The sequence below is a fragment of the Pan troglodytes genome, chromosome 10 (genome assembly GCF_028858775.2).
Source record: "Pan troglodytes isolate AG18354 chromosome 10, NHGRI_mPanTro3-v2.0_pri, whole genome shotgun sequence".
Taxonomy (NCBI): Eukaryota; Metazoa; Chordata; class Mammalia; order Primates; family Hominidae; genus Pan; species Pan troglodytes.
The window spans coordinates 29,432,302-29,451,601 of record NC_072408.2 but is presented as its reverse complement, the minus strand read 5'-3'; the positions used below and the strand labels follow the sequence as shown (position 1 = coordinate 29,451,601).

The 19,300-nt window shown below is 37.2% G+C and overlaps 1 protein-coding gene across 18 annotated transcripts in view; it reads right to left on the bottom strand.

Moving 5' to 3' along the window:
- GRIP1 (glutamate receptor interacting protein 1) overlaps window positions 1-19,300 on the bottom strand; it is a 716,800-nt gene that overhangs the window by 238,198 nt on the left and 459,302 nt on the right. For 16 of the 18 annotated variants that reach the window (XM_054664158.2, XM_054664159.2, XM_016923073.4 and 13 more), the window contains one exon: window positions 4,805-4,885. The exons of the other annotated variants lie outside the window; for them this stretch is intronic. In XM_054664158.2, the coding sequence (XP_054520133.1) occupies window positions 4,805-4,885 (81 nt within the window). The remainder of the gene's footprint in view (window positions 1-4,804; window positions 4,886-19,300) is intronic. 18 annotated transcript variants of the gene reach the window in all.

The following is a 19,300-nucleotide window of genomic DNA, read 5'->3' as shown; positions in this document are numbered from 1 at the left end:
GTGTAAAGGTCACACTATTTATCTTCTGTAATAATAAAAAATTACACAAATGAAGCATCTAATTATATGAATAAAAAAGACAGGAAACATTTGGAACAGAGAGGGCAGAATCTTCAAATTCCTGTTGTAGCCTCTTAACTTAAGGTTACCAGCTCCTCCCTGGTGTCAAGGGTATGCTATTATGGGGATTATTTTCCAGACTTTGATTGTTCAATAGATCCTGAATTTCCTGGATGCATTCTAATCAGCTTGACTGTACACGTCTTGGGCTGCTGGACATTTCAGATTCTCAGCTTCATATTTTTACTACCCACTTCCAAATACCTAAATGTGAGCAACAACAAAGACTGATGTAAACTGTACTCCCTTAAGACCAAATTGATAAGCATTTCTTACAGTCTAGGAGGGGAAAAAAAATCCCACACAAACATTCATGGCATTATTCTGGATACAGATTTAAGAAAATTTTCCTGGGTGCATCAAAGTTTAGAAATGTAATAGATATGAATATTTGACATCTTCCTGCATTTGTCAATTGTCCAGAATTCTTTGGGCAATTAATCAAGACTGACATAAGCAAAAAAAGATGTCCTATATAGAAAGAGGAGGCAAGTCAAATAAGTAATATACTAACTCTAGGCTTTGAGGTCAAGTGTAGTATCCTGTCTTCCCTTCACAAATGAGACAGACATGATTAAATGCCTCATCTCTAAGTGGGCAAGACCACAAATTATTGCAAAATATGCCAAACTCAAAGTCTGTACAGATTTTCTCTAATGACTTGGACAAACCCTTCAAGTGGTCAAACTTCATTTCACCAGTAATCTGTCAAATACAGAAGAATCAATAGATTCTTTTTAATAAACATTGATATATGGTAGAATCTGTTAGTTCTGAATACCTTTGTCCTTGGAATTTATCTTATTTTTGAAAACTAATGGGGAGAAATGAAATTGAAAATACATCTCCCTAATATTTTTAATCAAATATTAAGTCTCTAATACAAACTTAAACTTTGGTGTCATAGGGACACTCATGTCATTTTTTACTATCATCCATATTAAAATTTTCATTAAACCTTATGGAAAACTAAAAAATCCTTTTATTCTTACATTTAATGCCATATGAGACATGATTAAAATGACAAGTTCCCAAATAACATGAATAATGTATTTCTCCTTTATCGAAAGCAAACGCATTTTGCTCCTAAGAGTGTTTAATCCATTTCCTTTTTCAGGAAGAGGAAAGGAGGGTGATAAAAGGATTTACGGTTAGAACAGGTATTTAATGAAAGACACATATTTGGCTTGTGATTATAAAATAACTGCTGTAGTTATTCTGAGTTTAGATAGGAGTCATATATTTTGACACGAATAAAAACAAATTATGATTCTGTTAACATTCAGATTTACCTCTTTAGGACAGAAATGTTTAAAGTTACTCTGTATTAGTCATGGAAATAGTAGAGTCTATATTAAGAAACCTTATTTCTGTGTATGTATATAAATGTTAACTTCAGGAAGCACCAGATCTACATTTATAGAATAAGTTTCAAAGAACAGCTTAACATATCATAAAACTTAGATAGAGAAGCTTAAGGTGCCTTCTGCTACTTTACACTCTTTTTCCACTGCATTCCACCCCATTCATCAGAGAAAGTGCTAATATGAACGGTCAAATCCAGTCATCATCTTTGGACCACTGGGAGTGGAGCTTTAGGGGAGATGTAGGCAAAAGCCATACCTCTGTTAAGATTTCAGCCTTGGTTGGGCACAGTGGCTCACACCTGTAATCCCTGCACTTTGGGAGGCTGAGGCGGGCGGATCACGAGGTCATGAGATGGAGACCATCCTGGTCAACATGGTGAAACCCGATCTCTACTAAAAATACAAAAAGTTAGCTGGGCGTGGTGGCGGACGCCGGTAGTCCCAACTGCTGGGGAGGCTGAGGCAGGAGAATGGTGTGAACCCGGGAGGTGGAGCTTGCAGTGAGCCGAGATCGTGCCACTGTACTCCAGCCTGGGTGACAGAGCAAGACTCCGTCTCAAAAAAAAGATTTCAGCCTCCTTGTGTTTGCTTACTCCCCAGCAGCTGGGACAGGTCAATGGCCCTGGAGCTGCATCTTACTTGGGAGGGGTCTCTGCATGGAGAAGGTCAGAAACTAGTACATTAGCCAAACTCTCCTTTAGGGCTTCTTTTCATTGGTGCACTTTTCTCTAGAGGCATCTTTCCATGCTACCGGGCTGTTAAAAATACCTTGAGGGAAGGAGGATTGGGAGTGAGCACAGGAGAAGGAGACTAAGACTGTAAATGTCATCCAGATTAAGCTTGTCCAGTCCACAAACCGTAGGCTGTAATACAGCCCAGGACGGCTTTGAATGTGGCCCAACACAAATTTGTAAATGTTTTAAAAACATTATGAGATTTTTTTGTGGTTCTTTTTTATTTTTATTATTACTTTTTTTAGTTCATCAGCTATCATTAGTGTTAGTGTATTTTATGTGTGGCCCAAGACAATTCTTCCAATGTGGTCCAGGGAAGCTAAAAGATTGGACTCTCCTGAATTCTGGTGCTTACAGCTCTGTATGGTCCAGCTTAGTCCAGGAGTGGTCAGGAGACCACTTCAGGATTTTTCATTTGAAGCTCTGGTAAATAATAAAGAGGATACATTTACTTGGCCTTTTCCTCTGTGCATTTTTCTCTCTCTCATGGACTTAGTGGGGGCACAAGTGGACACAGTAGGTGATAGCTCAAGATTTCTGGATGTTGGGTTTCACCTCTCTTTAAGTTACTTCTTGGCCAAAGATCTGAGAATACTCTTCTTTTTGCCAGAACAAAAGTTCATAGGTACTTTTAAGTAAGACAGTAAGGGATCAGAACTCCATGAGTCATTAGTCAGTCAGGAGGCAATTTCCAAGAAGTTTGTTAATTCTCTCCCTAAAATACTATTAAGTAATAATCTACTGTTAACTACTTTGGTTTCTTAGCCCTCTGGCTGGTGCAATCTTTTTTCTTGAACTGTTCTAAATAACTAAGAAGATTCTGAACACTCCTAATATCTCTGGCCCCTACCTTAAGAGAGATGAACAAAAAGGGGTCTATCAATGGTCAAGCTCCAGGAAAACATCTCATAAAACTCACCAACAGTTAATGATTCCAGTGACTTTTAAATCTAACATAAAGAGAAGGAAAAGACAAAATTCATGATGAAGAATAATGTGTGCCACAAACTAGGGATTATGATGAACCAATTCTGTGTATTTAACATGTAACTTTAAAAACTACTTAATGACTTTAAGAAAAAGGATGGCCTTCAAATGTGTTGTCGTTTAGAATGTGGCATTAGAGAACTCATGAAAAGAAAACATTGATAATAGCATATTTGCTTAATATCCCATAGAGTTGTAAGGACACTGGGAAGTCTCCTGCTTCTTCCCAGCAGTGGAATACTCAGTACCAGTGAATGTAGAGTAGCCAAGAAAGAATTGATGGGTAACTGATATTCTTGAACTTCAAACGGGATATTTCTTTAATGCTGACAAGGAGAAAGAAGATAACACAGTCCAGAGCTGACTGTAATAGTTTTTCTAAATGCGACCAGCATGAAGAATGATGTTTTATAGGATAAAATAGAAGACATCTCGGCACTGGGTGATGCCATCTAATTGTAGAATTCAAATTGCTTTAGAATCTTCAAAGCACCAAAACAAGGATGTATAACATATTCATAATATGTGTCTTCATAAGTCCTGTACTTTCAAAATGAATCTAAGCCTTTGGAATGAGAGTGAAAATAACCACCTGAAATTTTTATAAAAATAAGGAATAATCATGAAGAGAGTTACTCACAAATGGGATTCATCTTGCTCTTTATTCAAATGGAAAATTCTTCCTTTCACTGACACATTTGCCAAACCATTCCAGTTAATGTAGGAAACACCACTTTGTTTCTCCTGAATTGCTAAAACTATTGTACTCTAAAATCCTGTAGCTGAGGTTTAGCTGTACTCAATTTGCTTGTATAAAATATATAATACATCATTTTACATAAACATTTAAATGCATTAATGCTTTTAACTCTTCTGAGTACAATTGCTTCCATAAGGAATTTTTCCATGAATTATTTAGTTCAGATTGTTTGAATAGCATTTTGAATTTCCTTTCCTCTTTAATTTCAGAACTTACATGTTTTTGTGTCATTCACAAATCAAAGCTTCAAAATATTGAAGTTTTGGGGTAAAGACATTTAAAGATATTTCTTCAAAATGTTTTGTTGGAAAGACATATATATGACTCATTGTATTACAATAATATGACTCACACTTTCCTAAGGAAACAAAGTCACAAATTTTATAACAGCTGTCCAATGGAAGCAAACTCAGGTTCAAAGAGATGAGAAGAAAAGAATAATTTTGCATTCAGCATACATGATCTGTTGCAGCAATTGTGAATCCCTTATTTCTGCCAGCTATGGCTCAGTAAAGAAATGGATGCTATTGTGAAAGTCATCCCCTGAAAATGAGATGAGAGTAAGTAAATGAATAGAGTTGATACAAATTCAAGTCATTTTGCAAAGGATTTTACAATGGTGGATTACAAGATGAATTCTCACAAGTTGGCAAGGTTTTCCAAAGTCTAGCTTTTATGAATATTGTTTGAACAAGTGGTGTAGAATTCAGTCTATGCTCTGTGAAATAACATGATTTATTATTATTATTATTTTTACCAAGTTGGAATTATTTAGAATCACCAAATAACAGGATTCAAAAGTAAAACAGCTGAAAAATCCAACAGTCTGGTCTAACCTGGGATGCTCTGTCTCCTCACAGCCAACGCTCCATCAGGCGGCTTTGTCTGGCTGGCGGATTTAGTGTAGGGACTCTCATCTGCAAAGGTACAATGAAGCGTTTGGTTAATTTCCATCCAGTTTCTAATGCAGTGAAGATTTTTAATGGATTGCAATCCTTCTGCGAGAGAGAAGTGGTACAGTACAGTGGAAAGTGTCGGTAGGCCTGGGTCCTATACTTGGGTTAGCTGTGGGATAAATCTTTGAAAATGTTGTGAATATGTTTCTTCCCCTATAAAAGAGAGATAAAATTCTCATCTACTTCTTAGGGTTGTCAGGATCAAAAGCTATAGTGCTCGTGAAGATATTTATGAAATGGTAAGAAGTATGCAAATATAGTATACAAATTATTTGTTTGTCACCTACATTTATTGATAAATAAATACCAGTGAATAGGTGTAATGAAGACAAAGAAGAAATAAAATGGTTCAATGGGCACTAAGAATAATCAGGTAGAAGAACAAAGAAAGTAAAAAGAAAGGTAATATTTCAGATAAGCAGATGACAGAGAGTTAGTATTGCAAGGGAAATAAAGCCACTCAGAGTTAGTAGGTTCCTCCTGGGAGTGTGAACTGGCAGCCAGTGCAAAGCAGAGGGATAGAGATGTTCAGAGGGAAGACCAGAGGAGCTAGGTTGAGAATAGGGAAGGAACGATGGTTTGGCAAAAGAAGACATACATTGCAATGAGCTGGTTTGTGCTCTTTTAGAAAGAGATGAAAATAACTTGCAGAATTATTAAAAGAGCAACTGAGAAGACAGAAGGTCTAAAGCTTAATGTATCTGTGAGAGTTAGGTAAGAAGCTGAATGATTAAAACAGCAGGTGACAAGATCATGGAGACAATGGGTCCATCCAGCTCTAAGTAAGGTGATTTTTTTTTAACCTTGAAAAGGATTTTATATGACCAGGAATAAAGGAGTAGTAATCTAGGATGGCAAATATTAAGGTTAAAATTGGAAGGACAATTCTTCCTAATTGGGATGGTGGCATTTATAAAAAGTAAAAGAAATGTGAATAACACCCTTAAAAATTTCAAGAATAAGATGCACATGGCTTGAGTAAATAGAATGTAAAATAATTATCTAGCATATTCAGTCAAGCTAGATAATCTAAATGTCACTGCTGGCCACGCTATAAGATGTATTATTGTTGTTGTTACCATTTTATAATAGCAGGAAATCGTTAAAGAATTTAAAGAAACCATACTGTGCATGACAAACTATTACATATAACAAGGATTTATTCAGAACAAGGCCTTATCATCTGAGAACATTAATTCTCCCAACTAAATAGCTTGTGTTTCAAAATTGAGGAACTCATTTCCTCTCTAGGATGAACTTCTGGTTTGAAATGATTCATGATTTCTTCATAAAACTAACAAGGTCTTTATACGCAATGACAAAAGGAAAAGATTAACACTGCTGTAAGTGGCAATTAACTTAAAAAATAGAAGTCACGCTGTTTCATGTTTATATTTAATTTGTCACACAATTTTTTATATTCTTCCAACCATAAAGATAAACTACCAACTTTCAGATACCAATTCAATCAATATCGCTTTTGCTTTAGAAGTGGTATCTTAGGTGTTCGACTCTTCTCTTTGCAAACACCATTTTGAGTATAATTAAAATCCACAAAACAAAATACAAAATGTAAACATTACACTATAAAAGTCTCCCTTTGCCTCACCATTGTCACTTGAATATTTGAGCGCTTTTCTCACAGTGTTAATAAACAGGCAATACGCTTCATTTAGCACCTTTTAAAACAAATGTACTATGTATTAAAACCTGTGATTCCTTATAAGACTGCTTTAAAAATGTATTTCCTTTCATTGTCCAAAACCTTGAAACAGTGTGTTTATGAGCATAGAGCACTGAGCCAGAAAATAATCACAACAACCAGGCTTAGGTACGGCACCTTGGAAGCCTAAAAGCTTTCCTCAGTTTTCTATTTGTCAAGATTCCAGCCAATTAAAGTCTTGAGTTGAATCCAGTGTTGGATTTTTATAAAGGGCAATAAGAGATTTTCCCAGGAGACTCTGGGGTTATCTGCACTTGATGCTCTATTTTAAGGAGCTAGTTCTTTAGAAATGTACCCAGTTTGCATTTCAGAAGTAGTGAACCCTGGTAAAATGGTTTTCTCATTTATATTTGAAAACAACTTCCTTGATTTAGAACTGAGATAGTCTAGTTGAGCACATCCTTAAAAGGTTGAAACTGAATTATAGATGACCACCTGGCCAGCCTCTCCATCACCACCCCCAACCTCCACTCCTGCTCCCAGTATCAAGAGTGACCTTACTGAGCACAGGCAAAAGTAAATAATTATCTAGAAGCCAAATCTTGTATTGGCTAAAGGATCAGAATGAAAAAGTTCAGTGTTATCTAATGTTGTCCCAAGCAGTGTTATTGCTTTCACCCTCACTGCCAAAGCCAATCAGTGTAAAAGCAATAATTCCTAATGGAAGGGAGGCAGAGGCTTGGCAACATTGATCATCAGAGTTAAGGAGGGCATAGCAGCAGAGCAGCATGGCACAATATAACACTTGGTTTTTAAGAGACTTTCCTTAAGAGTGTCTCTTTATTTTAAATACCTTAGAGGCACCATGGCCTTTTATAAAAAGCTACCCATCACAGAATAAACACCAGCTCTCTTGACGTGATTTACTGAAAGTCAACTCTTGATTCAAACTTGTTTGAAAATAGAAATGGAGAAAACACACTGAATGAATCCGTGGCTGATGGCTCCACAGTAGGATACTAAAGGACAAGAGTGTCCAGGGTGCATTTCAAACCCTTGAGCGTAAAGTCATGGAGAACTATGGAGGCTTCTATCTTCTCTTGCGTCTCTAAATGCAGCTTTATAGATATATCCCTAGAATTTCATGCTTATAAGGGATAATCTAGACCACTCTTTCATTATAAATGGAACTAAGGCCCAGAAAGATAAATTTATAGAAGGGCACACATCTAAATTGAGTCTAGATGAAATTTCTTATGTTCTTAGTCCCATGTTCTTTCTTCTTTATCTTATTTCCTTTTAGATAGACAATAAGATTTCACAGGTCATTGGGTCCACATGTTGCTGTGTCACAGGAGTGAGTGAGTGGGCACACTGTACCAGCAGAGACCTTATATGGTGTAAGTTAATTGCTACAGTGAAGCCTTTGAAAAGGAGCCTGAGCCACAGAGCCAATTATTTTCGTGTGTATATAAATCCCATTCTTCCCTCCTCCACATATTTGTTGCCTAAAGCAAACAACACTTACAAATGGTACTACGGAACTAATTTATGCTTTTCAGTTCATTTCCTTGAAGATAAAATTCAAAAGCAATGTCAATATAGCTCACTGATCCCCAGGATGAGCCTTAAAAGAGTCACTGAATTATAAGATCTATGTTAATAATTTTCCTTTGTTTCATTGGAGAGATACTAAATAGGCTTTCAAGTTACATCCAGATATATAAACGAACAAAAAAAAGGTCAAATGACAAGGAAAGAAATCAATCAGAACCATCCCTAGCACATCGTAGGCATTCACTAAATGTTTGCTGATAAAATATGTGAATTAATTATATTCACTTTTTCAAACTAGAGCATTTATTGTAATCAAAGAACCTGAAGAAAGTGAAACATTTGTTATAAAGCTATATTCCCTCCTACTTCTGCTTTTCTTTTTCTGGGTTGATAGCCTATTCCTTTTAAAGTCACATTATCATCCAATAGCTATTAAGTATTGACTTAATGTGAAAAATCTGACTATAAAAATGGTATCTACATATATTTCCTTTCATTTTCATTCAGACTATAGAATGATTTATTGACCAACCTTTAAAATAATGTCTTTAAACAAAAGAATTATGATTTTCATAGCAGACTCTCAGCCCAGACTTCGATGATCATATTAACAAGGGATTCTCACTAAAAGTCACTACGGGGCAAAGCAGACATTCAGCTAGTGAGCTACTGCTCGCTGAAATGAATGCTCCAAGCAATCATTAAGGGCATCTCAGGGTATCAGCACTGCCAGCCTTTTCTAACGACATCTTAGCAGCTAGGTAATCACCGTCACACATGATGGCCCTCCACAGGGGCTTACATGTTGGTCACAATAAGGAAGAACATGGGTCCCTTTAGAGTGACATCTCATGAGGCTAGGGAAAAATGCCCTCCATTAACAGGGAGAACTGACATGGTGACAAAGGCACAGAAAGCATGAGTCAAGCATACACTTAAAGCAGAAGAAGAACAATAGGAGGGACCATCTGTCCCTCTCATTCTCCCCAATTTGGCCAGTCTCCTCATGTGCCAAACACAGGAGGGGCAAACACAGATCATTTGTTTTGATCACATGAAGCTGGTGTTTATAAACTTGGAAAGCAACCAGCGGGCACCTAAGGAGCAATGCTTCACTCTGCATCACAAACTGCCTATGCTGGAGCTGGGAGAATCACATTGTGAGGAAGGGAGTCAGGTCTCCTCATGCTCTCAAATCCTCCAACATTTGCTTGGTATCAAACAGCATCCTTGTGTCATCAGGCTGGTTCCTGTTTCTCCATTTCCTGAGACTCTCATTTCTCACTCTGGGCTATGCAGAGGAACCCGATATGAATATGGTTTCAGGAATCTCTAGCTGTGTTCAAAGCTTTGCTGAAGAAAGAAAATTTAATTTCCTTTGGCTGAGACTAATCAGCCTATGCTAAACAATTCCTAGCAACTAATTATGCACAATTGAGGCACCTGCTAAGCCAGCAGACCCCCTTAACATCTTGATTAGGAAAAAATAAGGCATTTGGTGCAGTTAAACATTATGACCATTTCCCAGCAGAGAGGAGACAGGCAGGGCATGCCACAGTGTTCATGCATGTCCTTACAAACTTGAAAGAAAAGTCTGGTTTCCATTAATGAACAAAATAAAATCCGCTGTGGATGAAACAGTCTGTCCCTTGAATTCAATTAAATGCCACACAATTTAGTACCTACTATGTGCAAACTAAGACTAAAAATACACAAAAGATAATGACACTTTCAGTGGAGTGGTGATGGCAGAATCATTACTCCCTACATTTGAGACTAGAACATGGTACTGGATTACCCGACGGGGTGAGTGAGCATGGGCTTAGGGTTAGGTGGAGGTGAAGCACAGGATGAGAAAGGGAGATCCACCATTAGGAATTTATCTATGGTTTTTTAATCAGAAAAATCAAGAAACAAGCCATTTTAGGCTTTCAGATAGCATGGTAGTTTTGTGTGGTGGGGAGCCATAATCTTTTCAGTAACTGGGTCCTGTGAACATTTTATCCCAGTCAGCATGAGCATATCATGGTTGCTTCTCTCCCGTAGACACCAGCCTTCCAGTTCCATTTGCTTCCCTGGTGGTTTGACAGCACACTTTGAAATTTAAGCAAGATTTCCTGAAGGATAACTGTTAAGGCTTTTTGACAACAGAGCTTAATTATATCTTTCTCTTCTTGCTAAAATGATGTGTAACTACAATCACAGGGCCCTGCATAATTTAAAGAAATTAAATTGTTCATAATTCCTGATCCAAATAACCCTATTTTTCTAGGGCCAAGCAAAAAGTGCACTTATGATCTCTCCTAGAGTCAGAAGGCTGCCAAGTCCTACACAGGCTTTGGCTCTACAGCTTTGGTATGTGGAGGCTGTAACATGGAGAGCTGCTTACAACTTACTGAGAATGAATTAATTTCATTTCCTTCCCTAATCTGATGGAGTGGTCCATACAGCTAAGTTTACACCAGAAGATTAGGGAATGATCTGAGCTTGATGGCAAGAAGCAGAGGCAGTGTGCTTCCCTGTGATAGTCTCTTTCCTATGAAAACATGACTTCCCCCTTCTACCTTCCCTCCTCCCTTTTGTTATTTGTTTTGCATCTGCATGGCGTTAATGTCTATCCTTGACTCTGCAGGTTTCCTTATTGTTTCATAATTCAGACACAGATGTGCTCTATATTCCTAAAGGGACCAGATCTTTTGCTTTTTTTTTTTTTTTTTTTTTTTTTTGAGATAGGGTCTCACTCTGTCACCCTGCCTGGAATGCAGTGATATGATCGTGGCTCACTGCAGCCTCAAACTCCTGAGCTCAAGTGCTCCTCCCACCTCAGCCTCTGAGCAGCTGGGATTGCAGGTGCATGCCACCAAGCCTGACTTTTTTAAAATTATTTTTTATAGAGGCTGGGTCTCGCTATGTTGCCCAGGCTGGTCTCAAAAACTCCTGGCCTCAAGTGATCCTCCCACCTCAGTCTTCCATAATGCTGGATTATAGGCATGAACCACCACATCTGGCTTTCTTTTACTTTTGAACTTTGGAAAAAAAAAAACACCCAAACAGAGCACAATTTCATTTTAAGAACAAATATAGAGTGGTTTCTTCACAATGATAGAATGTCTTCTAATTAACCATAATCTGATAAACACTTCAGGGATTAAATATTGAAGCTAAAAAGAATGGCTGGCAACAATATAGCTCACATTGTTGTAGGCCTGTGTTATAAGGTCATTTCTCTGCCTTACTGCTCTATTATCTAACTCTTGCTTCTCAAAATGTGGACCATGGATGAGCAGCAGGAGCATACCTGGGAACTGTCAAAAATGCAGAATCTCAGCCTCCACCCCAACCCATGGAATCAGAGTCTGCATTTAGCAAAATCTCCAGATGATTTGTATGCACGTTCATGTTTGGAAAGCGCTGCTCCAACTGATACGACCAACAGCAACTGCACAGGTACTGAGGATACACCTGTTCCAATGTCTCACTTGGTTGCATCAGAGGCAGCCTACAAAGTAGCTGGCAGAATGCCAGTCATATCAGCAAATTCCAAGAGTATCCCCAGGCCTGCAATGATCAAATTGCTCATGGAATGGTTTCTTCAGATGGAAAGGAAACTGTTGCAATGATATGGTTTTGAGTGAATTCAATCTTCCCTTGATCCATTTTAAACCTCTCAACAATCCTGAAATGGCTGAATTATAGGAGTAACTAGATCTATCTAAGGTCAGATTCACTGGAGCAAGTGACTGATTGTAATAATAATCTACTAGTCAATTTAAATTTTAAGGTGGAGAGAGGAAATGGTATTGAATTACTACCCTTTAGCTAGTAAAGGTCAAATGAAAATAAAAAGTTATGTTCTGCCTCATGGCAGGGACATGAGGGAAGAATCTTCCATGGCACTGTCTCCTTAAATTCTTTCTCCTCAGATACAAATTTGTTTCCTTGCATCTGCACAGTTCTCCTGCAACCAGGAAGGGCTCCAGCACAGAACCCAGCCTCTGATCTGCACACAGGGACAAACAGAACTGTGGTGGCCCCGGAGCATCTGGACAACCTTGTGGAAGTGGTCTGTGCTAGCTGGTCTGCTCAGTGATGCCTGCAGGCCTTTTGGGAAAGTAATATCTTTAGCCAGGTTAATTTGTAAATCCTCTCTGAAATTAATGAGCATGAAATTGCACATTTTCTGCCTCTGGCATTCCTATTGCTAATGTGTCTGAATCACAAATGATAACTCCTATGCTTCTTCCTAATATTGTTTCCAGCAAGGACAGCTGAACCAGTCTGTTAATGGCAGTCATAGACCTGCCTCATCACCGAAGAATCAAAATTTGTCAAGGGCTGGAATCTATTCCATAAAGTTCATTTTCATGACCATATCAGATCCCAATTAAAAACATTAAAATCTTAAATTCAGTATATCTTTCACATTTTTTTCTTTGTAGAGAGGGCTATGTGCTTTAAAGCTTTGGTTTAGCCATTAGATTATGCCAGCTGACATTTTCAGTCTCTCATAGGTTCAATAAATGCTTAGCTTTAGAATGACAATTTGGTGCAAAATTTGGATTGCCTCAGCTGACATTTTCAGTCTCTCATAGGTTCAATAAGTGACTAGCTTTAGAATGACAATTTGGTGCAAAATTTGGATTACCTCAGAGTAATGAGTACTGGCTACTTAAAATCACATTTTAAATTCTTGTTTAAAAAGCACACTATTCTTCAGGAAAAAGTATGCATTAACAGGTATAAACTTGCTAGAACATATCTGAGTATTCCTGGAGGGCTAAAGAACCAGTGTTTGATTTCATGTAATAGCAACTGAGTGGTAGGATTAATAGAAATCAATAATACATTTGGAGTAATTAAGGTTTCTCCATTTTTTTTAACTAATGAATATGAAATTCAGAAGTCACTTTCATATATATATATATATATATATATTCACAATTTGGACTGCACTAAATTTAGGGAAAAATTTAAAATAGTACATAGGTTTTCCTTAGATAATTCAAGAAAGAATGTTTAAAATGTTCTCATGGAAAAGACTGAAAGTGATTTTTAAACACTCAAATAAGAATGATTACAGTTTCAAAACTGAATTATTTAAACAATTATATCTCTTGACTACTTAAATTGCTTCTTTTTTTGCCCCTTGTTTGGAACGTTTTTGGATTTCTAATGTAAACCGTAGAGAAAAAGAGGGAGCTTTCTGTTAAATCAGGGCTCTCAAGAGTCCTTCTTTTACATGACATTACTGCAAAGGTTTCCATATTTAGAAATTTTCAGTATGATAGCTGCTAGAATGAAGTCAAGACTGATGGGAAAACAAGCAGCAGCAAAATGCAATCAGGATGACTTCATTTGAAGAGGTCTAAATCTTGTGCCAGTGTGTGAATGAACACTGATGTCTAGGAAAATGATCCACATATATCTGTGGGGCAGAGCATTCCTGTGTATGTTTGATTATTGAGAAATTAGCCCTTAATGCTCTCACCTGTTGCTCTGACAATCGGTGACAGGATAAAATTTTATAACTTCGGTAACTTTAAAACCTGGTTCAGTGGCTCACTATGATCTTTCCTTCTTTTTTTCTGTTAATCAAGTGTAGTGTAAATTGATACATGTCAACTGCAGGCAAATTATATAAATAATTGATCAGATAGTCACCACTGCTGAGAAATTTCTAAATAAAATGGAAATAAAAGTATTATCACCACTGTTTAGACTCAGTTTCCAATACACAAAATGAAAATGCCTCTATATCTAGCATCCTGGAATAACAAGGGGACAATGTATAGTATATATTTATAACCTTGGGTAACATTTTGGAGCTAAGAGCACAGATGATTCCTCCCAGGGTCATTGATTTGACTGAGGAACAAAGGCTATGTGTGATTGCCTAGATGTGTGAAAATCACTGTGCGACTCTCAACTCCCTCTCTCGTGTCTTAAGTGTGTAATGGCCTTAGAAACAATGGTCCAAAGGATGTTCCCAATAAGCCAAGGGAAACCAAGATTTTTCCAGGCATCAATTTTCATTAATTTTTAAAACAGTGAAATAGGTGATGGGACTTTGTGGTAATGGAGAAAATGGATTAAGTCAGAACTTATCAGAGTGCAAAGTCGATGGCAGGAAAAGTAAACCTCAGGTTGATGTCCCTGGTTGTATGTAAGGGGTATAAGTTACATGAAGAAAAATGAGAGTTTAATTATAATCATATATTTTTAGGTGCCTCTTTCATTAAACAGCAATGCCACTGGTTTCCTCTATAAGTAATCTAAATAATTTCTTAGAGATCTGTTATTTCATTCTGAGTTCAGTTTGAGTGTACTTCAGTCAACCAGAAGCCTTTTTAATGTAAATGATACTAATAACTTTATAAATAATTAGAGCTAATACTTACAGAGCATTCATGAGATGCCAACATGAGTCTAAATCCTTTATATGTATAATCTTATCTCTTCTCACAATAACTCAATAAAATGTAAAATAACAAAACAGATAATTCCATTTTACAAAAGGAGTAGTGGTTTTAAGAAAGAATTTGTCTTCATCTAAATAGGTTGCATGGCAAATCTGAAATGGAACTGCTATTATATTAAAGCCTAGGGCAGGGCAGGCATATTACATGCCTAGCACTCTGCTTGGTACCTCACATAAATTATCAGTACTCACAACAATGTAATTGCACAGGTACAATTACATAACTTGAAGTATTGGGATACAGAGGCTTATAGAGATGAAATTATGTGCCTAAATTTACCCTGAAAGCAACATGCAAAAATGAGGCTTTAACATACATATCTTTAGAGAGTCTGCTCTTAGCCACCATGATACACTGTTTACCAAAATTTGATTCACGTCCTTACTTGGAGAGAGAGAGAGAGAAAGAAAGAGAGAGAGAGTGTGTGTGTGTGCGCGCGCGCACATGTGTGTATAAAGAAAGGCACTCCTTCACATAGTAGCCACTACTGTGTATATTCTGCATGACTAAATGTCACTGATATAGGGACTTGGGGCTGCATTTGAAGATCTTCTGAAATTGCAGTTTAGAAAAGAATATATCACCTCACCCAATTTTTAGACATCACTTCTTCATCATGAATTCTTGGTTTAATTTATGATATAAGATGCAAGATTCTTTCCAGCACATAAACAAATCACTTGAATGAATGCATTTTAGCCAAGAAGCTCCAAGCATTTTAGAAGATGAAATCTGGCTGAATTTATTTCTCTAACTCCCACTCTGAGCCAACCATTCTCTACAGATAGAGCATTTATGAACTTGTTCCTATAAATGGTTTATCATTTTAAAATGAATAAATACTGGGACACTCTCTTTTCTCCTTTAGTATTCTAGACAACAAGTTCATGGCCTGCTGCTTACAATATTTCAAACCTTTTATGAGCGTTCATGTAGCCAGAGGGGGGAATAAATCTTGGACCAGGCCACATCTAGCAACACAATGAAGAAAATGGTGGTATGACTTGTGTAGCTGGCAGGGAGATCGCTGAGTCTGCCTTTCCTTACCCTCTGGCTCTCCAGGCTCATCTCTACAAAGAGCCAAGCTCCACGGCAGAGGTGCTGCCACCTCAATTCTCAGACTCAGGAGTAGCTCATGCAGCAGAGTCACTGGGTAGACAGGCACGAATTTTTTGCTAGACTTAAGAATTTTCTGAGGAACTTTTGAAACCAAGGTGATTAACCCACTAGCCATTATTTCCAAGACTGTCATCCCTCCTGGCCTTGGATCATTTCAGGACCTATCTCAGAACTCACTTTTTTATAGACTTTAGTTTTGAAAATTCCCAAATTTAAGCTCAAGTCCTAAGAGCAGCCCAGTGTCATTATACACCATCTTAGAACCAACACCTTCTTGTCTCATGTGGGCAGCAGGTGGGGAGGGAGGCAGGGGCAGAAATCACATTTGGATGCCTTGGGAATAACATATTTCATACACATGCCTTGAATTGTCACATATTTTGCTTTATTAATTCATTGCTGGGTCAGGCAATAGCAGATGACTGCTTATCAAACAGATGACATGTGTTTTTAATGCACGATTAAAGTAGGATTTATCACGGCTGTCAGAATCCAGGGAGTCTGTGCTTTTTGTTATTCAAAGCTGTAGTTTGGATACTCTCTGGTTTTACAGTGAGACAGTGATTATAAACACAAAACCTCATAAAAGTGTTAGACCAGAGAGAGGTTTTTTGTTTGTTTGTTTGTTTTCAACAGAGTCTTGCTCTGTCACCCAGGCTGGAGTGCAGTGGTGTGATCTTGACTCACTGCAACCTCCACCTCCCAGGTTCAAGAGATTCTGCTGCCTCAGCCTACTGAGTAGCTGGGACTACAGGTGCATACCACCATGACTGGCTAATTTTTATATTTTTAGTAGAGATGGGGTTTCACCATGTTGGCCAGGCTGGTCTCGAACTCCTGACCTCAGTGATCAGCCAGCCTCAACCTCCCAAAGTGCTGGGATTTCAGGCATAAGCCACCATGCCCAGCCCAGACATAGTTTTTGTATGGACAACACCAACACCATTTTCAACTCACTAGAGGTTTACTGTACTGCATAGCTCTACCACTTACTAGCTGTGTGACCTCGGACAGGTTCAGTTTCGTCACCTATAAAATGCAAATAGTAACGACCACATAGGATTGCTGTGAGGATTGAACAAAGCAGTGTAAATAAAGTACCCAGAGTGGTCTGAGTTCAAGAAGTGGTGGCTCTATTCCTATTCTGGAATAGATGAGGAAGCTGAGTGATAGACAAGGACCAGTAGGAATCCCACAGTAACATGAAACAAATTATTATTATTATTATATTATATATATATATATATATTTTTACAGCACTTACAATCCTACCTTAAAATCATCAACCTGCTTATTGCTATGCTGTGAACTCCTTTGAGTAGGGGATTTACTTTTACAATCATGGGTATTACTACCTCAATTTTCACAGATAGTAAAACTGAATCTCTGTAAAACTGAATCTCAGTTACAAATCTGTCTAAGGCTATCAAAAGCTAATAAGAATTAGAGACAGGATTCTAACTTAGGTCTGCCTGAAACAAAAGACCATCCTTTTCCCAATGTCGCCACACTGCTTCAATAGAGGGGGTTTGCACAACACACAATCATTGGTGGAAAGGAGAGAAAACTGGGACCTGACCATTATAAACTAATCTTCATGCAACTCAAACCTATACCTAACTTTCTACCACAATAATGATGCAGACACTTGACATACTTTTGGTTTTTTATTTAAGCTATGGGCTATCATACCTGAGTTTTTATGAAGAAATTCATTGACATTAAATGGTCTATTATGACTCAATTTGTCAATGGAAAATAAAAATTAAAACCCCCAGATGCTTAGATTTAATAGTCCAAAGATGACCAAATTATCTTCATTTGCTTCTAAGACAAATTATTCAGACATATAATTTTCTCACAAATTACTTGCTTGTCTAACTCTCCTTGGGTTATGTCTACCTCATCAACTTCAATACTTTCTTCCATAAATCTTGCCTGAACAAAGATTCAATTTGGATAAACAAAGAAAATGCAATTCAATTCCACAAAATGTGATTGTTTAATTTTGAACTGATTTTGGAGCATTATACTCAGGACTCTTCCAATTTTGCAGTAAACGAGTTACTGACATTTACAAACATCTAGAATAAAAGAAACCATTCCTTCCATCACTGTTTGTCAATTTTATTGCTGAATCTGCTTTGGGACACTTCAATCATGAAAGTAATCATGTAAAACTATATTGAATTCTATTAGTAATAATACCTTAGAGGAGGTTCATTTATGATAACTGAAATTTTCTCTGACTCAGTCTCATCAGCCATGTATTTTGCCTTAAGGTATTTTAAAAATCAAGAAGTCAAAGCTTTAGAAGTGTACTCCTAAGGCCTTAACTGAACCCCATTATATTTTGAAACATAATTTTTATGAAATATAATATTGATAGGCAAATCAGTCAGAATTTTTCTGTGTAAACATTGTTTAAAGTTTCTATATCAGTTGAATATCAATGCCTTATGAGAAAATCAGGAAGGAATATATACATATATATACACACACGCATATATATATATAAACACATACACATATATACAGATACATAGATACACACATACACTTATATTCATATATATTTAACAGGTGTAGACATCTACATGTATCTATTTATAAGCACTGACAAGAACAAGTATACATATAAACAGTAGATCCAAAAGGACTCCTCAATCTTAAGACATCCCTCCTCTCCTATCCTGCAGGGCAAAATACAATGGGCAAAAGTCGGAAACCACCATCTCTATCTCAGTGACTTCTTATGGAGCCCTGTGGTAGAATGACCAGGAACTTAGAGCCAATGGTAAGAACCAAGATAGTACAGAGCTTCTGTACTATACCAGGGACTTCGAAATTTCAGAAAATGTATGCCAAATTTGTCCTTTATATAATTCATGGACTTTGGATTTCTACATTTGAGATTGCCATATGACATTCAGAGATGCTTTCACAGAAATTGTAATTCAGCTTAGAGACAGCCTACAAATATGAAACATATGCAATGCCAGGTTCACAGCTTGTAAAAGAACAGAAGAATAGCTATGTGAAAAATTAGTTTATCTCAGGGGTCAAAAGTGATAACTCAAGCTCAGCCCAACAGACATTGCAGAGGTGGGAATGAATACCATTTATAATATGTACTATTCATACATCCACTGCATACAGAAATAGCTTAGAAAGGTTATGCATTTGTGTGCAGATCTACTGAATGATTTGGGTACTGATTTTAAGCACAGCCTGCCTTCACATTTCTCCACTGTATAACTATAGCCTTTATTGGCTTCTCTTTTGCTTAAGACAAGCTTAACAAAAAACATTTGACATTTATCGTGATAGAATAAATAACACATAATGGCTATTATGAATACAATAAGGGTCAGATGTTTACTTTTTTAACAATTAGGGATGTATTGCTCAAAATAAGTAAAAGCATTTGTGCATTACCTGAATATCATCACATTTATGTAAACAGAGATCATAAACCTGAAATATGTAAGTACCACTGATGCCACTCCTGTCAGCATCTTCCCTCTAGGAGATGATTTCAAATGACATTTTTTCTTT